The sequence below is a fragment of the Schistocerca piceifrons genome, chromosome 1 (assembly GCF_021461385.2).
Source record: "Schistocerca piceifrons isolate TAMUIC-IGC-003096 chromosome 1, iqSchPice1.1, whole genome shotgun sequence".
Taxonomy (NCBI): domain Eukaryota; kingdom Metazoa; phylum Arthropoda; class Insecta; order Orthoptera; family Acrididae; genus Schistocerca; species Schistocerca piceifrons.
Genome location: NC_060138.1, coordinates 418,662,683 through 418,687,080, shown reverse-complemented (window position 1 = coordinate 418,687,080; position 24,398 = coordinate 418,662,683). Strand labels below are relative to the sequence as shown.

At 43.7% G+C, this 24,398-nt stretch overlaps 1 protein-coding gene across 1 annotated transcript in view; it reads left to right on the top strand.

Moving 5' to 3' along the window:
• LOC124731761 overlaps positions 1 to 24,398 on the top strand; it is a 764,200-nt gene that overhangs the window by 684,732 nt on the left and 55,070 nt on the right. The window contains exons 6-8 of the mRNA XM_047248518.1: positions 5,539 to 5,728; positions 19,619 to 19,723; positions 19,769 to 20,064. Coding sequence (XP_047104474.1) covers positions 5,539 to 5,728; positions 19,619 to 19,723; positions 19,769 to 20,064 — 591 coding nt within the window. The remainder of the gene's footprint in view (positions 1 to 5,538; positions 5,729 to 19,618; positions 19,724 to 19,768; positions 20,065 to 24,398) is intronic.

Below are 24,398 nucleotides of genomic sequence, written 5' to 3'. Positions count from 1 at the left end.
GGTTTCACGATAAGTTTCATACAATTATTGTGTAATAAATGTGTACATGCTATTTTCAGGGGTTACAATCTCTTTAAATTATTATATTCTTGTATTTCATTCTTATATCAATTCTTAATTCTCAGATTCTATTCTTATGTTTATTCTTCAAGAAGCTTTTTCGGGTTCTCTTAGATTATACCGATCGTATCTAGAGGGGTATCGCAGTAGTTAGCACATTGGACTCGCACTTGGGATGACGTCGGTTCAAATCCGCGTACGAACATCGTGATTTAGATTTTCCGTGATTTCCCTAAATCGATAAGGCAAATGGAGGAATGGTTCCTTCGAAAGAATACGGCCGCTTTCCTTCTCCATCCTTCCAAAATCCGAGTTCGTGCCTCGTCGCTAATGGCGGCGTCGTCGACGGCATGCTAAACATCATTTCCTCCTCCTTTATACTGATTGCAGAAACATTCGAAAGATAGAAATTCTAAACACGACGAGTATCACGTGAAGGCTGTTTTGCCACATGGCCATTTCTTCATATAAATCTCATTCGGAAAAGAAACGTCGTTAACATTGCTGAAGATTTCACACGTTGGCAATAATTTCGCGGAAGACCGCGCATAACGAATCACTTTTCCGAAAAGTGGGCTTGTAACTGAGTATGAATCATGATACGCTTCAGAAATTTCACCGAAAACAATTTCATATAGTTTTTTCGTCCAATTATTGTTTGTTGTTGTTGTCTTCAGTTCTGAGACTTGTTTGATGCAGCTCTCCATGCTACTCTATCCTGTGCAATCTTCTTCATCTCCCAGTAACTACTGCAACCTACAACCTTCTGAATCTGCTTAGTGTATTCATCCCTTGGTCTCCCTCTATGATTTTTACCCTCCACGCTGCCCTCCAATACTAAATTGGTGATCCCTCGGTGTCTCAGAACATGTCCTACCAACCGATCCCTTCTTCTAGTCAAGTTGTGCCACAAGCTCCTCTTCTCCCCAATTCTATTCAATACCTCCTCATTAGTTATGTGATCTACACATCTGATCTTCAGCATTCGTCTGTAGCACCATATTTCAAAAGCTTCTATTCTCTTCTTGTCCAAACTATTTATCGTCCATGTTTCACTTCCATACATGGCTACACTCCATACAAATACTTTCAGAAACGACTTCCTGACAAATCTATACTCGAAGTTAACAAATTTCTCTTCTTCAGAAACGCTTTCCTTGCCATTGCCAGTCTACATTTTATGTCCTCTCTACTTCGACCATCATCAGTTATTTTGCTCCCCAAATAGTAAAACTCCTTTACTACTTTAAGTGACTCATTTCCTAATCTAATTCCCTCAGCATCACCCGACTTAATTCGACTACATTCCATTATCCTCGTTTTGCTTTTGTTGATGTTCATCTTATATCCTCCTTTCAAGACACTGTCCATTCCGTTCAACTGCTCTTCCAAGTCCTTTGCTGTCTCTGACGGAATTACAATGTCATCGGCGAGCCTCAAAGTCTTTATTTCTTCTCCATAGATTTTAATACCTACTCCGAACTTTTCTTTTGTTTCCTTTACTGCTTGCTCAATAACATCGGCGATAGGCTACAACCCTGTCTCACTCCCTTCCCAACCACTGCTTCCCTTTCGTGTCCCTCGACTCTTATATCTGCGATCTGTTTTCTGTACAAATTGTAAATAGCCTTTCGCTCCCTGTATTTTACCCCTGCCGCCTTCAGAATTTGAAAGAGAGTATTCCAATCAACATTGTCAAAAGCTTTCTCTAAGTCTGCAAATGATAGAGACGTAGGTTTGCCTTTCCTTAATCTATCTTCTAAGATAAGTCGTAGGGTCAGTATTGCCTCACGTGTTCCAATATTTCTACGGAATCGAAACTGATCTTTCCCGAGGTCGGCTTCTACTAGTTTTTCCATTCGTCTGTAAGGAATTCACGTTAGTATTTTGCAGCCGTGACTTATTAAACTAATAGTTCGGTAATTTTCACATCTGTCAACGCCTGCTTTCTTTCGGATTGGAATTATTATATTCTTCTTGAAGTCTGAGGATATTTCGCCTGTCTCATATATCTTGCTCACCAGATGGTAGAGGTTTGTCAGGACTGGCTCTCCCAAGGCTGTCAGTAGTTCTAATGGAATGTTGTCTACACCCGGGGCCTTGTTTCGACCCAGATCTTTCAGTGCTCTGTCAGACTCTTCACGCAGTATCATGTCTCCCATTTCATCTTCATCTACATCCTCTTCCATTTCCATAATATTGTCCTCAAGTACATCACCGTTGTATAGATCCTCTATATACTCCTTCCACCTTTCTGCCTTCCCTTCTTTGCTTAGAACTGGGTTTCCATCTGAGCTCTTGATATTCATACAAGTGGTTCTCTTATCTCCAAAGGTCTCTTTAATTTTCCTGTAGGCAGTATCTATCTTACCCCTGGTGAGACAAGCCTCTACATCCTTACATTTGTCCTCTAGCCATCCCTGCTTAGCCATTTTGCACTTCCTGTCGATCTCATTTTCGAGAAGTTTGTATTCCTTTTTGCCTGCTTCATTTACTGCTTTTTTATATTTTCTCCTTTCATCAATTAAGTTCAATATTTCTTCTGTTACCCAAGGATTTCTAGCAGCCCTGGGCTTTTTACCTACTTGATCCTCTGCTGCCTTCACTACTTCATCCCTCAAAGCTACCCATTCTTCTTCTACTCTATTTCTTTCCCCCATTCCTGTCAATTGTTCCCTTATGCTCACCTTGAAACTCTGTACAACCTCTGGTTCTTTCAGTTTATCCAGGTCCCATCTCCTTAAATTCCCACCTTTTTGCAGTTTCTTCAGTTTTAATCTACAGTTCATAACCAATAGATTGTGGTCAGAGACCATTTCCCCTGGAAATGTCTTACAATTTAAAACCTAGTTCCTAAATCTCTGTCTTACCATTATATAATCTATCTGATACCTTTTAGTATCTCCAGGGTTCTTCCATGTATACAACCTTCTTCTATGATTCTTGAACCAAGTGTTAGCTATGATTAAGTTGTGCTCTGTGCAAAATTCTACCAGGCGGCTTCCTCTTTCATTTCTTACCCCCAATCCACATTCACCTACTACGTTTCCTTCTCTCCCTTTTCCTACTTCCGAATTCCAGTCACCCATGACTATTAAATTTTCGTCTCCCTTCACTATCTGAATAATTTCTTTTATTTCATCATACATTTCTTCAATTTCTTCGTCATCTGCAGAGCTAGTTGGCATATAAACTTGTACTACTGTGGTAGGCGTGGGCTTCGTGTCTATCTTGGCCACAATAATGCGTTCACTATGCTGTTTGTAGTAGCTTACCCGCATTCCTATTTTCCTATTCATTATTAAACCTACTCCTGCATTACCCCTGTTTCATTTTGTGTTTATAACCATGTAGTCACCTGACCAGAAGTCTTGTTCACCCTACCACCGAACTTCACTAATTCCCACTATATCTAACTTTAACGTATCCATTTTCCTTTTTAAATTTTCTAACCTACCTGCCCGATTAAGGGATCTGACATTCCACGCTCCGATCCGTAGAACGCCAATTTTCTTTCTCCTGATAACGACGTCCTCTTGAGTAGTCCCCGCCCGGAGATCCGAATGGGGGACTATTTTACCTCCGGAATATTTTACCCAAGAGGACACCATCATCATTTAACCATACAGTAAAGCTGCATGCCCTCGGGAAAAATTACGGCCGTAGTTTCCCCTTGCTTTCAGCCGTTCGCAGTACCAGCACAGCAAGGGCGTTTAGGTTGGTGTTACGAGGCCAGATCAGTCAATCATCCAGACTGTTGCCCCTGCAACTACTGAAAAGGCTGCTGCCCCTCTTCAGGAACCACACGTTTGTCTGGCCTCTCAACAGATACCCCACCGTTTTGGTTGCACCTACGGTACGGCTATCTGTATCGCTGAGGCACGCAAGCCTCCCCACTAACGGCAAGGTCCATGGTTCATTATTGTATTTTGTAATTTATTCACCAGAAATACTATTAGTAGACGAATAAGCACAACGTTATTTCAATATACTCGTACAATGGAAATCATTCATGTGGTAATCTTATACGGACGTGGGTAGATAAGCGAAAAATAAAAATAAGAATAGAAGTAATAACCGGATTTCCACCACGGGGCACAAAAGTGTGAAGCCGCTCTTGTGCCACAGCTTCGGTTGAACTATTTACTCGCTCGAAAGGTACATAAAGTACCTCGAAAACTTTGACTGTCGGTTCTCAGAAACGGTCGAGTATTATTTATTTTATTTTCATTTATTTATTGCAAATGTAAAGACCTGTCACCTGATGTTTTAAAACAGATCGTATTTTACAATTCGTTTGCCATGTCTTTTTTAGTGTTTGGTTTTGTTTTTATTTGCAACATTTGACAAAGAATAATATTTTTTTGAAAAATGTCAGTAATTTGAGGTTGAAATTTAAATAAAATCTTTGTTTTACGAAAATAGGACAGAGGGGAGATTTATTAGTTTCATCACCGATTGTGACTGGTGGTGAATACCTCGGAATGGTTTGTTCGAGCTGTTCACCGCTAGTCACAACAAAAAAGTTCAGTTAGTAGTAGAGAAATAGTATTGCTAATACAATGTGTTAATATTAGGTTGTCATCGGTATACAATATTGAGTGCTTTCTTGGCTAGATCGCCACTACCTTACACCTCATTTGCTGTAGAATTCGCTATCCTTAAATGTTATTTGACTAATATGTATAGTTTGTCGGAGCATTTTTGCATGTTATGTCTCATTCATAATTGTAGGCACTGGACTCGCATTCGGGAGAACCACGGTTCAATGCCGCGTCCGGCCATCCTGATTTAGGTTTTCCGCGATTTCCCTCAATCGCTCCAGGCAAATGCCGGGATGGTTCCTTTGAAAGGGCACGGCCGCATTCCTTCCCCGTCCTTCCCTAATCCGATGAGACCGATGACCTCGCTGTCTGGTCTCCTTCCCCAAAGAACCCAACCCCATAATTCTAGGTGTTTCATTTACTGCTACATCTCGTCTTCCTCCTCCTCCTGTTCCTCTTCAGTGTCACTGTTTTCGCTGTCACTGTGGGTGTCGTTGCTCATCCTCTGGAGAGTATGGTCACTCTGCATATAGGCAAGTCTGTTATGTCGTGTCCGCAAATACTCTTCGTGCGCTGTTTTTTAAATACTATTTGTTAATGCATTTAGTTGCACCCGTTGTTCTTCGTCTTTTATTATTGTGTGAAACCGTCGAGTATCGACGGATAAGCGGAGATAAATGTTCACTTATTTTGATTCCTCTGTCACTAAGCGCAGTTTTTTGGAAAATCGGGTTATGGAACTTGCCGTGTTCTCCTCCTCAGTTCTGTTCACATGTAAAATTGATGGTTGTATGTATTTTATGTATGAGGGGACGTGGTACATAATTAGCTGGACGTAGAATGTAGGAAGTTGTGGTTGAGGCGGAGAGAGCCCTGACCGCGCCGCGCGGCGCCTTTTGCGGCAGGCTGCGGCGGCGTCGGCGTCGGCGGGGAGCGGCATCTCGCTGCTGGCGCATGCGCAGCAGCGCGGCACGGCGCACAGCCTGTCGTCGCCCGAGTCGGCGTACTCGACCGGCTACTCGACCGACGGCACGTCTCCGGGCGCCTCCTTCCCGCCGGAGTACTACATCAACCTGCGCACCGGCACGCACTACTTCCACAGCAGCGGGGGCGGCGCGGGCGCAGCCGGAGGCGGAGGACCGGCTGGCGCGGGGGCGGCGGCCGGCGCGCTCGGGCACCAGCCGCAGCTCGCGTACCACCACCACCATCACCACCAGCACCACCACCAGCAGCCGTTTCCACCTCAACACCCGAGGCTTGTACAGGTAATCAGAGCATAAACACAAGCGTGCCTTTTACTTTAATATATCTGGTTGTAACAACACTGTAGGTATTTTATGTTATTTCGCAGCAAACAGCTTTATTTGAACCAATTTTTCATTAGCCACTATAGGTTTCGTGGCTTATAGCCACATCATCAGGTGCATACAAACGTAAAAACATGGTCAACGTCATGGCAAGGAATATAAAAGGCCTAACCATTAACAAAATTAATGATAGTTGGGCCTTCTATACTCCTCGCTATGTCGTTGACTATGTTTTATCTTTTATGCTGTGGCTGTAACCTATGAAACCGGTAGTGCCAAATAAATAACTGGTTCAAGATAAAGCTGTTTGCTGAGTTCCATATATAAAACGCGCTACCATAGCTGCGGATGTCACGACCACTGAGTAGTATGTTATGTTATTTTGTTGCGCAGTTGAAAACAACGCCGTCAGTTCATGGTCGTATTAACGTGTAATATACTAATTTCCTGAGACGTCTGCAAAATTTATACTGACAGAGCCAAATGAAGTGACAGGAACGTATATTGGACAGTTTTCTACCGAAATACCATCTTCTCACCTCCTCCGTTTCCCTCCCCCACGTTCCCTAAAAAAGATCTGTGTTCTTAACTTTTTATTTATTTTTATTTTTTGAATGTGGTGCCACACAGATCGTAAGTGTTTACAGAACGTCATGGTTCACCCGACAAGAGCTGCTAATAAATACTTCATTATTTACAACTGGTTTCAGTCCTCAGACCATCTCAGATATCTTACTCCATTTGCAACAGATTACATGGTGATATGAAACTTATGGCATCAATTATCACAATTTGTATAGTAGATAACTGTTGTCAAGTACTAGGCATATTATACTGTCAATAATAAAAAGCACCAAATGCAGTTGTGATGGAAAGAAGCCAAGATCGCTAAGTATTATCTACTTCACGATGACATGCATTAAATTTCCGAAGACCTGATGATGAGAGCAAGCTCCTGTCGAAACTGGTCACAGTGAAAAAAATAATAATTAGCGATCTTGGCTTCAGACGAAATTTCTTTCCTATGATTTTATGCTGTTTGATGCCACTGGTTTTATATCACCATATAAGCTGTTTGAAAAGTCTTAAGGATACCTGATGACAGACCGAAGACCGAAACCGATTGTAATAAAGCGGTATTTATTATCAGCTCTTGGCGGCGGACTATGACGTTTTATAAATGTGTCAACTCTTCCGAACCGCGTGCCTTTCAGGAAACCGTGTCGTAGAACAGAACCATTTCTCAAAAAACCTTCTCAGATAGCAATAGGTCATTGAAGATTCGAAGCTCATTAAATGAGATAAACTCTTCTCACATTCATGCAAGCAGTGAAGAGTCAACGAATATAATAATTAAAGTGGGCAAGAGGCAACTTAAGAATGATACTAACGAAGCTTGTGGACATATTAGTAAAACTTCTAAATGAGCATTCCGCAAGCAGGTGGACTTAAACTGTCATGAATTAAAATTAATAGCATGTTCAAGGCATATGAAGCGAGGGAAAGCAGGTAAACAAATTAAACAGTACAAGAGACGAACATTGTGTAAAACTTCAGGTTGCTATTAACCGAAAACCTTGGATTTCTTGGTTCAGATGAGTCAGATCAATGAATGAATTAATTAATCAACCAACCAGTCTGCTAAACAATGCTCACTTCTACAACTTTCAAATCTTTTCCGCATATGACGAATCAGCATTACTGAGGCTGTCAGTGGAAAGAGGATAGAGGAAGGATTTACGTTCCTACTACAGGGAGTTTATTAGAGACGAAGTTCAAGTGTGACTGGAAAAGAATGGAGTGTTATTTTCAAAGGAGCCAACCGAGTTTTTTGTAGAGCTATTTGAGGAAACCCCAGAAAATCTAAATCAAGATAGTCAAAAAGGGAATCGAACCTTAGTCTCCTCGAACAGGAGTTCTCTCTCTTCTAATGACATGGTAGGGAGTAAAGTAACTGTCAAAGCTTATACTATTATTTGGGTAACAGCTACGAACGGCTGTAGATTACCTATTATCCACAAACGATGTAGTAATCTGCTGGACATTATTTAAATACTTGTGTACATGTTACATTTTCATTTAACGAAAGAGTTTAGTATAACAAGCAAAGTAAATCTTGCAATCTAATTGTTGCGACAGTCGTAAAACATACATAAAGTGCACATGTTAGTGCTATTTTTAATATAGCGCTATGTGTTTCGAGCCCCATATAGTTTAGATTGTAGCTGTGCGTTTGTAACCTATGTTTCGACAAAACAGCCTGTGGAAAGTAACAGATAATGGTGTTCAGAAACTTAGATGAGAAGCATAATATAGTCATGTGCTTACTTTCACTTATTATCAGATAGATCTGGTAGCAGAAACAGAGAAAATCTGAGGAAGAGCACTGCGTTTCGCCGCAGATTCATTTAGTAAGCGTGAAAGAGTCGTGTTCAACCAACTCCAGGGACAGACGGAGCAGGAGAGGCGATCTGAACACCGTGTGGTTTACTGTTAAAGTTCCAGAGCGTACGTTCCTTGAGGAGTCTACCAGTATACTGCTTCTTCCTACGTATACCTCGCGAAAAGAAAATGAAGATAAAATTAGAGAGATTCGAGCTCATACGGAGGATTAGTTTCCGTGAATGACTCACGACAGTAGCAGGAAAGTGGAGGAAATGGCAATTTTAGACGAATTTCCCTCTGCCACAAATCGTAAGGTGGCGCGCAGAGTATATGCGTAGGTATAGATACTGATTTGTCGGATACCGATTAACTATGGGTTCAAACGCCTCGCCACAAGTTAAATAAAGCAACGCAATGCACACTGAAAAAAAGAAAAAACGCAAGTTTTGTGACTGGCCCTGCCGTTGCCATAAAAGTGTAATTCAGGGACTCGAAAACCGTGAAGTGCAATTGTCATATAGTGGCTCGATTAAAACAATTGGATCATTATGAGAATAACAGAAACTCGGTTACTTAAAAATCAGTGATATTATCTATTTCAATCACTAATGTTCTGCGCGACAACTGTTTTTGGTATCTCCTCACTTAAGCATGTGCCTTCTCAGCGCATAGGGGAAGTAATTCGATTCATGCGTTGAGTTATGTGCCCATGGAAATCTGTCTCTCGCGTGGAATCAATACATTTTATAAAGATCTTCATGACTCATCCTACCCCATACACGAATTCTTTAGTAGGTATGTGCCTGACTCATAAGTGTAGGGAGCCATGGATGTTCCTCACAGAAACTGTAGTTGGTTCTTTTCATTTGTACTGTACGGAGTACAGCAGAAATTACTTTTTTACCGCAACCCAATCGTTTTCTAACGACGTTCGGCAGGTGAAAATCCAAGACTCGGCGGAAATATCATCTCATATTTCTTTTGTGGTAGTATCTCTGCTAAGCGTTCACTCTTTTCTGTTTTTTATGCTCTCGTAAATCCTGTATGTTAAATTTCACTGGTTTAGATGTGTTCCTCTGTAACAGTGCCTGTATATTCCACTGAAGAAAGCTGACCCACTGAGGTCCATTACGTATGCATCTCACACATTTCCAGAGCGGCGTCGGGTAAACTTTTGGACATTAAAGTGCAGTTCTGCGCAAAATATTTCGGACTGTGGCAGAGCTTCAACTCCGAATTTTCATCGTGTCTTTTTTGTATAGACTTCGCTGTTTCTTATATATCTACCTCTATTTAGATGGATTTGGTTCGAACGGAATCCCTTTGAAAACCTTGACCCTGTGTTCCATTCTTCAAATGAGTATTAGAGGCCTGAGTCTTTATTTTACAATGTTATTTTTTTCTTTCCAGTATAAAGTTTTCATATTGCTTCATTGTGTCGATTGTATGAATAAATTCGAAATAATAGTGATATGGAACCTGATTAGTGCGAGGCTGGTTGGTTTCAATGTGGCAACGACTACAGTTTAAATCCTTACCGCTATTTTGATTCTTTTTTCAAAATATGCAGTATTCCAATATACAGTTATGTCCTCCGTTATGTGAGCCCTATTTCTGGTTCTAGTTTTGCTTTCCTGCTCAATCCAACTATCGGATTATATTTTATTCAAATTGTGATATTTTACTGACAACTTTGGCGTTCTGTCGTAAATAACTGTACGCACCGTCATTGTAAAACAGCTTGTCCTCCATTTTCTCCTCTCATTTCAATCGTTTTGTAGCAATTCGTGGGCTGTTGGGTTAAAAAATCCGCTGGTTTCGATGTTGGGCTTCACCTGTGTCGTTCCTTATTCGTCTTAAAGCGGCGTGTTTCTTGACGACTGGTCTTCCACATGTCTCCCAAACTCAGCTCAGTATCCGCTTTTACCACAAAACAATGTACATAACAGTATTTTCCTCACTGCAGTTTAATTTCGATATGATTAATGTGAAATCAGTACATCTAAACTAGTGTCTGAAGTATTCGTGAGGGAAACGTTCTTGCATCCTGCCGCTTTAAAAGTAAAGTAATTCGAGAAATTTTACAGTCTGTCACATTCTGTGTTAGTCGCCGCACAGATATAATCGGAAAGAAAAGCTAGGAAATATTTTTATGGTTTAACATCCCGTCGACGATGTAGTTTCATTATAAATAGAAGACAAACTGGTAATGCGATAAGACATTGGAAGAAAATAGGCCGTATTGTTATCAAAGGAATTCGTGTCATTCGATTTTGCGAAACCGTAGACATTCTAAACTCGAACGTTCGGACGAGAGTTTAAACTACTCTCGTGCCGAAAACGAGTCAGTACTCTGTCAAATGCTACGCTTCTGCTCCGTAAACGTATTCCGGACGTATTTCAGGAAGTGCTACTTCGTCTGCATAGCTTGAATGTGTAGTTTTTAAGACACAGGTTAGGCCGTGATTTACGGACTTTTTCCCACGAATTTTCTAGGTTGATACCGCGATGCGCGACGTTCGCCGGATACAATCAGTGTTGTTCTGCTCACTCAGATACAGAGGGATTTAAAGGACGCTCAATAGGAGCTAGCGAAAGTGAGAAGGGAAGTTTGATGGAAGCCGTTGGCAGGAGCCTAAATCCACTATTGGAAGTCAATGAATACATACAGCTAAAAGAACATCATATAAACAGTAGTGAGGCTATGAGTTAAAAACGACTTTGAGTGTCAGAAGAACGAACCTTAGCGTGTCGTTATGGTAGACTTCATTCTGGGTGTTTCCATTGTGTACAGAGTTGGAATCTCATCAGAATTAGAACGTACGATAATCCAAGAAAAGTACTACAGCTAACTCTAACGTATTTGCGGACGACATCTTCTTTTATAACATCACACCACTTAGTTTCTAATGTTCTCGTTCAACAGTAGACGTTATTTGTTTCCACAGTTATATAACGAATGGTACAATTACCCTTTGTCCACGTCTTCCACTAAAACACACATTGGTAGGGTGCATCTATTCAAATAACCGCGACTCCAAACTGAAAATTTCACAGGTTATCACTAAACGATGCATTCTATGCACTGTAGTGGTCCTAGTCAAGTTGTCAGCTGGACGATGACGTCCCAGTCACGTGACGTAACCGTTAGAATGAAGGCTGCGTTTCGCAACCACTTTGCGCTATTTCTGGCTGCCGTGTGTTCGAAAGGCAAACAACGGGTTTTGCGGTGTGGGCATCCTTCAGTGTCGGACGGCTACAACGAACGACGGCAGACCGATAGCCGTCATTCCCGGACAGCAGAAATATATTGCAGCAATTACGAGCAATCTGTTTTCTAATCGAGTTACGTAAGCACGGGCGGTGTGCGGGGCGGGGCGCCCGCTGGCGGTGGCACGCGAAGTCCTGCGAGCCGAACACGCGACGCAGCAGCCACCGCGACGCTCCGGAACGGACGGCGAAGGAAGGGAGACGGCAATTTGACCAGCAAAGTCTTCTAAGCAGGGGCTCTAATCCCTGCTGTCCAGTTACTCAGGCGAATTATTTCACAGTCTAACGTAACAAACAAGCTCACCGCATAAAGTACGAGAAAATAGGCCTTCACTGAGTTGAAAGTAATGGGATAGCGATATACATGTATACAGATTGCGGTAGTATCAGGTACACAAGGTATAAAAGGGAGGTGCATTGGTGGTGCTGTCATTAGTTCTCATGTGATTTATGTGGAAAGGTCTCCGACGTGATTACGGCTTGACGAAAGGAATTAATAGACTTTCACCGTGGTATGGTAGTTGGAGTCGAGGAACATGAAAGGGAAGCAGTGGTTGGGAAGGGAGTGAGACAGGGTTGTAGGCTCTCCCCGGTGCTATTCAATCTGTATATTGAGCAAGCAGTAAAGGAAACAAAAGAAAAGTTCGGAGTAGGTATTAACATCCATGGAGAAGAAATAAAAACTTTGAGGTTCGCCGATGACATTGTAATTCTGTCAGAGACAGCAAAGGACTTGGAAGAGCAGTTGAACGGAATGGACAGTGTCCTGAAAGGAGGATATAAGATGAACATCAACAAAAGCAAAACGAGGATAATGGAATGTAGTCGAATTAAGTCGGATGATGCTGAGGGAATTAAATTAGGAAATGAGACACTTAAAGTAGTAAAGGAGTTTTGATTTTTGGGGAGCAAAATAACTGATGGTCGAAGTAGAGAGGATATAAAATGTAGACTGGCAATGGCAAGGAAAGCGTTTCTGAAGAAGAGAAATTTTTTAACTTCGAGTATTGATTTAAGTGTCAGGAAGCCGTTCCTGAAAGTATTTGTATTGAATGTAGCCATGTATGGAAGTGAAACATCGACGATAAATAGTTTAGACAAGAAGAGAATAGAAGCTTTCGAAATGTGGTGCTACAGAAGAATGCTGAAGATTAGATGGGAAGATCACATAACTAATGAGGAGGTATTGAATAGAATTGGGGAGAAGGGAAGCTTGTGGCACAACTTGACTAGAAGAAGGGATCGGTTGGTAGGACATGTTCTGAGACATCGAGGGATCACCAATTTAGTATTGGAGGGCAGCGTGGAGGGTAAAAATCGAAGAGGGAGACCAAGAGATGAATACACTAAGCAGATTCAGAAGGATGTAGGCTGCAGTAGGTACTGGGTGATGAAGAAGCTTGCACAGGATAGAGTAGCATGGAGAGCTGCATCAAACCAGTCTCAGGACTGAAGACTACAACAACAACAACAACAACAACAACATGGTAGTTGGACATAGATGCATGGGACATTCCATTTTGGAAATCGGTAGGGAATTCAGTACTCCGAAATACCCAGTGTCAAAAGTGTGCCGAGAATTTCAGGCTTTACCTCTCACCACGAAAATCGCAGTGGCCGACTGCCTTCACTTAGCGACCGAGAGCAGCAGTGACTGCGTAGAGTAGTCTGTACTAACAGACAAGGAACACTGAGTGATATAACCGTAGAATTCAATGTAGGACGTTCTATGTGCGATCCGTTAGGACAGTGCGGCGAAATTTGGCGTTAACGGGCTATGGCAGCGGCCTTCCGACGCGAGTGCCTTTGCTAGCAGCGCACATCGCCTGCAGCACCTCTCGTGGACTAGTGACCATATCGGTTGGGCCCTAGACTACTGGGAAACCGTGGCCGGGTCAGTCCGGATTTCAGTTGGTAAGAGTTGATGGTTGAGTTAGAGTGTGACGCACACCCCATGACATCATGGATCCAAGTTGTTAACAAGGCACTGTGCAAGCTGGTGGTGGCTCTATATCGGTGCTGACTATGTTTACATGAAATGAACTGGGTCCTCTGGTTCAACTGAACTGATAGTTGACTGGAAATGGTTATGTTCAGCCATTCATGGATTTAAAGTTCCCAAACAGTGATAGAATTTTTATCGATGGCAGTGCACCATGTCACTGGGCCATAGGTGTTCGCGATTGGCTTGAAGAACAATCTGGACAATTCGAGCGAATGATTTGGCCATCCAATCGCCCGACATGAATTCCGTCGAACGTTTATGGACATATGCAGTAGGTCAGTTCGTGCACAAAATCCTGCAGAGGCAACACTTTCGCAATTATGCACGGCTACGGAGGCAGCCTTGCTCAATATTTCTGCAGGGGACCTCCAACGACTTGCTAAGTCCGTGCTACGTCGAACTGGTGCACTACGCTGGGCAAGAGGAGGTCTGACAGGATATCAGGATATATCCCATGACAGTGCACAGGTCGATACATGTCGCTTTGGAGCGCTGTAGTTGGTGTACAACTGCTAGCAGGCCGTCTTATGACCCTCTACCGCTAAGTCAGCGCGGTAACATGGGCTGACTTGGAGACGTGAATGAATGGCAGAAAGCAACCACCGTATCTGGATGTTCCCATGACTACACCGTGAATGAGGTTACTCCATTTGCCAGTGCATCAACACGGATTGTCAAGTATTGTTACAAGGACTACGCAGGCATAATTACTACGCGCTGTAAGAAAACCGATCCTAAAACTTAAAGATATCATATACGAATTGCATACTATGTCACTGAGAATCGATTTCAAACCCGACTGCAGTTATTGCTGTTACTTAATTCTCATCTCAACCAGTTTCCCTTGGAACACTATGAAGATCGAGGAATTGGTCGAAAGTATGGGAACTCCTCGAGAAATGCATGCTTCGACATAAACGCATATGCTATAGAGACCTTCAGATCGCGCTATTGCATTTGACCATGAACGGTACCTGTGCGATGCCCTCTATACGTTGCAAGTGTCAGTCGTACTCAGGACAATGTTCTGTGTAGTTTGTGAGTGAATTATATCAGAGCCAAGTGGGTTCGAACGTGGGCACATTGTTGGTACTCGTATGGCGAGTGCTTCCGTAAGCAACGGAGCAGAAGTATTTGGTGTTCCAAGAGGCATCGTATCACATATTCATACCGCATACAGAGAAAGTGTAAAAACATTAACGACTAAGTCACAACACGGATGAAAGTGTATGTTGAGTGATACTGACAGGCGATCACTGAAGAGGATTTTGACGTAAAATAAGAGGACCACAGCTGCAGAAGTCACTCCAGAACTTAGTGTCACACTCGTGAACCATATCAGCACCAAAACAACATGGATGGAGGTCTATAAACTGAGAATTGCAGGATGAGCTGTAATTTCAGGATCGTTCATCAGTGAAGCAAATGCCCGTAACAGGAAAAAGTGTCCGCTGGGTCGGGGATTTTCTTCGCTCAGGGACTGGGTATTGTTTTGTCTTCATCATCATTTCATCCCCATCCGGCGCGCAGGTCGCCCAATGTGGGGTCGAATGTAATAAGACCTGCACCAAGGCGGCGGGGGCCTCCCGGCCAATGACACCAAACGCTCATTTCCATTTTACAGGAAAAAGTTTGGCCGCAGCGTAAAACTTGGACTACGTAGCAATGAAAAAATTACATTTGGTCGCAAGAGCATTGCTTCACACTGTTTACAGTTTGTGGATGAGTTTACTGCCGTTGAATGGAACATGGCGGGGTTTCGATGATGATTGGGCATCCATATCGTCGTATCCCATGGTTGCTTGGCAAGGTCGCTTTACTGCCAAGGATTATATGACCATTTTGGTTGATCAGGTCCATCCCGTGGAATATGATTGTTCCCTAGTGATTTTGCTGAGTTTCAAGAGGACACGGACCCCTGTTGACACAGCTCGTATCGTCCAGGACTAGTTTCGTGAGCATGAATCCCCTTGAAAACCGTGCAAGGCCTGTATTTATCCATTCCGAGACGATTGGGAGCTATTTTGAATGCCAGCGGTTTTCCTACATGGTAATGTGTTTTTGGTGTTTCCATATTTTTGTTTAACCCCTGTGCCTCTGTCCAATGGACAACTGAAGTCTGGCACCCCAAGAAAGGCCATTAGTCACAGCGGCACATGAAGCTTCACGTATCCAGTGGACAGCACAACACGGAATCAAGTAACAGCTGTCCGGACGCGTTAAGCGCGATTCGAAAGGCTGCGATTTGTCCTCATTTTCCAAACGATGCAGTGCGTCGACTGCACCGATGGCTCAATGTAGCGTTTAGTTCGCAGGGTAAGATGGGCGTAACTCAGGCTAGGAGTGGTTCTGTGACATTTTGGGGTTATTTTCGTAGTTTGACTTTGTCCCATCATTCATTTTCCAAGATGTTTATTTCAAGATACTCGTTGACCAATTGACGCCTTTCCTTCGGCTACACAGTTCTGTGCACACTTCCGTCTTAGTCAAGGATAACAAACGTGTTCCATGGCTGCATGTTTACGTTCCTAATTTGATGAACAGCCAGGGAACTGGACTGGCCCACTAAATCACCCGATCTTAATTCCATACAAAATCTCTATGTCAGGGTGGGGAATCTTGAATCATTATCAGATACAAGAAAGAAAATGCATTCCTTTGTATATTAGTTTTAATTATCTCATTCTCCTTGGACAGTTTAGTGTACAATAAGATTGGGCTCTCGAAATGTTGAATGAAAAGTTACAGCCAACTTTCTTTGAACACAGTGTTTTTCTGAAGTGATGCGATAGGTTATATCTCAAAATAATTATCTGTTATTTTTTCCATGGTGCATTTCGAGGTCTTAAAACATCATCATGAGGCATCAGTGGGTTACATTAGAATTCCTTAGTCTGGATGTAGCGTAGAGTTCTTTGTCTTATCTTCATTTCGAAAGAAAAATGTTCATATGTGTGTGAATTCCTAATGGACCAAACTGCTGAGGTCATCGGCCCCTAGACTTACACACTATTCAGAATAACTTACGCTAAGAACAACATACACACCCATGCCCGATGGAGGAGTCGGAACTCCGGTGGGAGGGGCCACGCAATCCGTGTCATGGCGCCCTAGACCACGCGGCCACTCCACCCGGCCATTTCAAAGATGTCCCGGCTTAAAAGAACACTTTTGATTTTATCTGTGTTTCTGTTTTTCGTGATCTTGCCCATTACTATCGAAGAAGAATCTTGCCGGCAGGTCCACAGCTGGTAAAGCATTTGTTTTGGAAGTAGACGTCCCCCATCTACACTTTGTTTTCATTTTATTCATTTGCCTTTCGCTCATTGTGACTTGTTTTGGGGTCGCAGTCCTGTTCTCAAGCCATCAATCATCCCTTAAGATAGTCATTTATCAGCCTGTTGCCTCTGTTGATGGCAGTATTACACAACAGAATAGTATACTTGATGCAGCCATAAGAGTTTCAAAATTCTTCCCCCGCAATGCCAGAGGCAGAGCAAACAGATGAATAGCCGGGCAGAATTCCAACGAGGAAGATTCGCTGATAGGATTGTAGCAAACATGGAAGCTGTTGCAACACCATGAATAGGCTGAGCATCATCGTAAGCATGTAGCAAAATGACATAATGGTGATACAGAAATATTGACACAATAGTGACTGTGCAAGAATGCTTTAGTAGGACACAAGTTAACTACTCAGTTTAATGGCATGACGAAAAAGAGCATCAGAAAGGTGAAGTTGCGAAATTCTGAATCGACCAAGAGAGCTGATCAAACGAGAAGACTAGGACGAATGATGTGATTGCCACCTCACAGTAACAGAGCACATGAATTCATCATTTATAAATATTACTTCTGTTCTGGCGGAGTTCTGTTCGGTTTGCAGCTGGTCGACTCTGCTGATCCATCTCCTACAGTCTTCTATGAAACAGCAAGTGCTGTATGGTAGGACTTAGCAACTGTTAGTGGCATTAGCAATTAGCATGGCAATACTGAGAGGAAGTCACGGCTGTCACCATCTGGCAGGCTGTCTGGAAGCCTCTCCAGCGGGACCTGGGAGCAGATCGTGATCTGTCATCTTGTGGGCGAGCCACTTCTACTACCCACCTCTGTTTCTATCGCATACTTTGATGGTGCCAGGCTCTCTCTCTTGATGGGAAGTCACAGCACTTCTCTACACGACTTCACAGATTCTGAGCAGACTTGTTAGATGCCTTCCCTGTGTACAGTTTACAGGGAGTCACAGATATTCTGAGCATCGTCTCGTGGAAGATGGTTGTAGCAGCACTGGACATGATTGAGTAGTAATACAGGCAAGATTATTTCCCTCAAGACATTATGGCCACTGAGCTGAGACGCCGCCCCCTGCATGTCGAACGCTGACTGGGGCATTCCACAGCGGTCCGCTACCACCAGCCCTGCCCACATTGGCTGCCTGAAGTGTTTAATATTGTAATGCTATTCCACCAGTGCCTTCGGGTGGTGGTCTATCAGCCTCCTGACCTTGGGCGTGAATCACCACCCACCATAATGTCGTACCCCTAGTGTAATATAGTAGGCACGACTACATGGGAATTAGTGTGCGGCCCCATCCCCCCCCTCCTCCGCGTCTCTAGTCACAAATAGCAAAATAACAAAAAAAATCAATAAAATAAAAACGGAATGAAGCTGTGGAATGTCCACTTCGAAAAGATTTTTTATTGTGTTTCGTGTTTGTGTGCTAATCACTGAAACAAATGTGAATTTATAACGGCACAATCCCGTTTTTTAAGTCATGACTGGCATGATGCACCCTGCCAAGACCTTCTCTCCTGTGCAAACCTCTCCATCTCATAGTAGCAATTGCAGTCTAACCCCAATTATTTGCTTGATGTATTCCTTCTTCCTATACAGTTTTTACCTCCTACAGCTCCCTCTAGTACCCTAGAAGTTATTTCATGTTGTCTTAATAGATGTCCAATGATCATGTCCCTTCTTCTTGTCAGCATTTTCCATACATTCCTTTCCTCGCTGATTCTGCGAAGAACATCATCATTCCAGAATGAGATTTTCACCCTGCAGCGGAGTGTGCGCTGATAAGAAACTTCCTGGCAGATTAAAACTGTGTGCCGGACCGACACTCGAACTCGGAAGCTTTGCCTTTCGCGGGCAAGTGCTCTACCACCTGAGCTAACCAAGCACTTCTCACGCCCCGTCCTCACAGCTTTACTTCCGCTAGTATCTCGTCTCCTACCTTCCAAACTTTACAGAAGCTCTCCTGCGAACCATGCAGAAGTAGCACTACTGAAAGAAAGGATATTACGGAGACATGGCTTAGCCACAGCCTGAGGGATGTTTCCAGAATGAGATTTTCACTCTGCAGTGGAGTGTGCGTTGATATGAAACTTCCTGGCAGATTAAAACCGTGTGCCGGACCGAGACTCGAACTCGGGACCTTTGCCTTTCGCGGGCAAGTGCTCTACCACCTTGAGCACTTGCTCGCGAAAGGCAAAGGTCCCGAGTTCGAGTCTCGGTCCGGCCCACAGTTTTAATCTGTCAGGAAGTTTCAACATCATCGTTCCTTACCTTATCAGTCCACCTAATTTCCAACAGTCTTCTGTAGCACCACATCTCAAATGCCTCGATTCTCTTCTGTTGCGGTCTTTCCACATTCCATGTTTCACTGCCATACAACGCTGTGCTCCGTACTTACATTCTCAGAAATTTCTATTTCAAATTAAGAACTGTGTTCAATACCAGTAGATGTCTCCTGGCAAGTAATGCCCTTTTTAGTGTTCTTTTTCCTGGAACATCTTCGAAGTGATGGTTAAGACGACAGCTGACCTAATCCAAAATAAGGAATACTAAGAAAATGCCTTGATTCGCCTGAAAATTAACTGCTTTAATTCATATTATAAAGAGTTACAGCTTACAAGTCACTGTACAACATGGACGACATGAAATTATGAACAGTTCGGCCTACTATAAGACGGGTGAGTGTCGATGAACAAGGGTGGCGAGGGCAGGGGTGGTGTCGTAGCTTCACACTGTGCTCTCCCCCCCGGCAGCGGCTCCGCACAGCGTCCGGTGTGCAGGTGTCTGAGGGCGCGGCCGTGGTGCCCAGCCACCGGCGCACCGAGTCCTACGACGAGTGCCGGCGCGTGCCGCTGCCGGTGCCGGTGCCCGTGCCGCCCGGGCAGCCGCCGGCCGACGGGCAGGCGCAGCCGCCGGCGCGCGCCAGCTACGCGCTGCCCGACGAGTACTCGTCGCCGCCCGCGACGAGCGCGGCGCCGTCCCCGCGGCAGCGCAACCGCATCCGCACCAACCCCTGGCTGGCGGGCAGCTCGCTCAGCTCGAGCGCCTCCTCGTCGTCGGCGGGCCGCGGCAGCCTCGCCGGCGTCTCCGGGCCCCAGCAGCAGCCTCCGGCGCAGGCCCGCGCCCAGCGCCCGCTGGAGTCCTCCAGCGGCAGCGACGCCACGCTGCCCCGGCGCGCCAACGACGTCGCGGCCGCCACGTGAGTTGCGCCGTACTATAGGCGACATAATCGTCTCGAGAGATTCAGCAGCTGTGTAGATACTCCTGATTATTCACATTTATTGTTCCGTCTCTGCTGCACACTTTTAATTACGTTACACGTTTCGATCACTCTGGATAATCTTCAGATCTAGGAAGTTGCGTTGGGAGAGGCCTTAGAAAATGTAGTCGATCAACAAAGGAGGTGGCTTACAAAACACTCGTTCGGCCTATACTTGAGTATTGCTCGTCAGTGTGGGATCCGTACCAGATCGGATTGACAGAGGAGATAGAGAAGACCCAAAGAAGAGCGGCGCGTTTCGTCACAGGGTTATTTGGTAAGCTTGATAGCGTTACGGAGATGTTTAGCAAACTCAAATGGCAGACTCTGCAAGAGAGGCGCTCTGCATCGCGGTGTAGCTTGCTGTCCAGGTTTCGAGAGAGTGCGTTTCTGGATGAGGTATCGAATATATTGGTTGCCCCTACTTATACCTCCCGAGGAGATTACGAATGTAAAATTAGAGAGATTTGAGCGCGCACGGAGGGTTTCTGGCGGTCGTTCTTCCCGCGAACCATAGGCAGCTGGAACAGGAAAGGGAGGTAACGACAATGGCACTTTATGTGCCCTCCGCCACACACCGTTGGGTGGTTTGCGGAGTATAAATGTAGGTGTGGATGTAGATGTAGCAATCTGTTTTGTCAATTCAGAACCATATATTAGAGGACAGTACTACGATACGTGCCTCTGAGTAGACATGACGGGTTGCCGACGCAACTGCTTCGATCTGAAGATGATCGATACTGATCGACACACGTACTCTAATTAAAAATGTTCAACTGAGGCGGAACAATAGATGAGAATTATCTTAAACTGAATTGCTTTACTTCCCTGCAACCACGCCACTGCTTCTCTGCAGTAGCTTCCATTCTTTCATATACCGTTTAGGTTTTTCCATTATAACTGACAGTGACCTCTTGCTTCTGAAGTAGTTAGCGTAATATTAAATGTTTTCTCAATCATACTCACTTAGCGATGAATCACATGCCAGACGACGCTCTTCAAGAAACAAATTTTCACCCTTGGATTAAATATACGAGAATCTTCACATACTGAAAGCTGACAAACGTTGGACATTAAAAGATCGGACTTATCAGTGTCGGTCTAATTTAGCTCTTAACTCACAAAGTGGCTTTTCTGTAACGTAAGTACAGGTGGAATCTATCATATCCCTATATTTAAACCGAGATTTAAGGTACAAATCGTAAGAATTTTTAATTAATCAGGGAAAATTTATTTTTATAATTATTTAAGAGTTTTTTAATTGCTCCTTGTTCTTTTATAGCGCTAATAAATCCTGCAGCATTTTACTTTTTATCATAGGAAATCACATATGTCTGTGTGGCATTTTTAAATAGTCACATAAAATGAGTCTTAGGGAAGCGAATTTTACATTCTAAAAACTATAATATCTGTATAGCAAATGAATTTACATGTAAACCTAAATGCCACGGTTTAAACTTGCACATAAAAATTACACGCAATAAGTGCAAAGAGACAGAAAAATTTATACTAAATGTTGATATCTTCATTTGTCGTCATCAGCACCCAGAACACATTTCATTTGAACTAACACTTTAAAGTAGTAGGGTTCGATAAAAAGTAGTGGCAACACGACGTAACATGAAGGATATGTATCCAATGGCATGTGCTACGCACTGTCTGTAGCTAATAACAGAAAGTCAGTTCAAGTAGTGCAGCGAGAGGCGGCGGCCGTGTTTGAGGAAGTCATAGTGTGTACATGCATGCATGGATCAAAACTGAAGTGGCACATTGTCGGAGGACACAACAATGTTTTCCGGGACTGCGTTTTGTTGGCAGAACACTTAGAAGATGCGACAAACCCACTATAGAGACAGCCTACATTACACATGTCCGTCCTCTGCTGGAATATTGCTGCGCGGTATGGGATCCTTACCAGGTAGGATTGACGGAGGAGATCGAAAAAGTGCAAAGAAGGGCAGCTCGTTTCGTGTTATCGCGCAATAGGGGTGAGAGAGTCACTGATATGATACGCGAGTTGGGGTGGCAGTCACTGAAACAAAGGCAGTTTTCTTTGCGGCGAGATCTATTTACGAAATTTCAATCACCAACTTTCTCTTCCGGATGCGAAAATATTTTGTTGACACCCACCTACGTAGGGAGAAATGATCACCATAATGTAAAAAGAGAAATAAGAGCTCGAACGGCAAGATTTAGGTGTTCCTGTTTCCCACGCGCCATTCGAGAGTGGAATGATAGAGAAGTAGTATGAAAATGTTTCGATGAACCCTCTGCCAGGTACTTAAGTGTGAATTGCAGAGTAACCATGTAGAAGTAGATGTAGACTGCATGAGGTGTGTGGCGACGGACCATTGACATGTCGCACAATGCCGAGAAGGATGAAAGTGTTTCGGGATGGCAGGCATATCATTCAATATCGGCCCCATTCGGGACGTTCTCCCATGGGCAGCATGACAACTGAGCTTATTCCCTCCCTGCTGTGTGTTGATCGTCGATGGACTCCATCCCATCATCCTTCACGAAAGTTCTCGGTGCCATACGGCGAGTATAACAGTCACTCCGACGCAACTCACATTGGAGAGCAAGTTAGAAAATTTTCGCTTGGTCTGAGAGACCACATTTCACGAATTCAGGGCTGTAAAACTGAGAGTGTTTAGTACTACGTTTCAGTGTCTAGCGTTTGTCAGCTTTCAACACGTGAAGATTCGTTATGTTTAACCAGATCACGAGATGCTGCTTCTCGAAATGTGTCTGAAGCAATATTATGTTAATTTCTAACATCACGTTCCATATTTTCTGTGGTAGAAACTCTTCAGTGGCATGGAATGAGTCAAGCTCTGCTTATGAAAAGTATCAAAACGTCAGAGTACTCCAGAAATTAACGCAGGATAGAGGAAGGACTCCGGAATCACCGCTCTTGGCAAGGTCCCAGTGGAGTTGGTTCGCCGATGCCTTCCTCCGACATGTTGTCAAGTGTGTATCTGTGTCGGGTGGATGACTGTGATTAGTGCGTGTACAATGCAATTTGGAGTCTGTCGTACGTGAAGGAAAGGGAGAGGGTGAAACATGGTGTCGGGACACAGCCTACTCCTCTCGAATAGCACCCCATCCAACGGACGGATCGCCATCAACAGGGTTAGATGCCTTCACTTTATGAGACGCTGTGGAGAGGTGTTGATTTCAACCCAGGTCATTGGCGCAGAAACGAATAAACAGGAACTTCACGCTATCGCCTCTGTTCCCCTTGCTGGCCAAATACAGGAAGTGAAAATGTTCCACCAGCAGGATCCTAAATGGCTTACCTCCGAGTCAAGCGCCACTGCAGAGGCGTGCGTTAGCAGCCTCATCTACGGAGGCAGGTTATACAAAGTATGCTAGTAACAAATTACAAAGAGCTGATCTAGTCATATAAATACCTGAGGGAAGTACTTTTTCGCTATTTAATTTCCACAAACGTACTGTGCCGATACTGAGCACTTCGGTGAAACGCTGGGACCCATTAACTGATTTGAGTTGCAAATCGAAAAAGAATTGTACATTTATTTAAATAACAAATTTTGAGTCCCGCAACATATAAAAGTATATTGAACAGCCGTTCTTAAAGCATCTCAGCAAAGCACTTTTCCGTCTGGAAATTTAACTTGAACTCAAGTAGCTAACATTTTAAACTCTTAAAGTTATACCACAAAAGTCTAGTAAACAGAAACAACATCAAACGCATCGACAACTGTAGAAACAAGGTCACAAACAGTTTCACTGAACGTCTTAAGAATTTAAAAGCATCGAAACAACTATTAAAACAACGTACTTAGAAACCAGGGCATTTTTTAAAACACAAGGTTTGAAACTTTATTAGTGGCAAGTACTCATTTACAAGTTGTACAAAATAAATGCGTGTTTCGAAGATCTACTCTCCTTCAGAGCAGTGACCACCACTGCGTATAACCCGTTGCCAGCGTTGTGGAAGTCGTAGGACACCCTTAGTAACGGCAGATGATAGTGCGAGTGGAGCGGTATGTTGGCCCACGAATCTCTGTAACAGTTCTGAAGCAAATGCCATGAAATGTTTCTTCCAATTTAGGAATCCAGTCGAATTCACTCCGAGAAGCCTAACGGGTGATACAGTACTTCGCAGCTCCATCGATCGAAGAAATCAGTCACAACTTCCGTCATATGCTCCCGAGCATTATCCTGAAAAATGATGGACAGGTCCTGCACAGAGAGTCACCGCTTCTTTCTCTAAGCTGTTCGTTTTTGGAAAACAGCCTGCGACG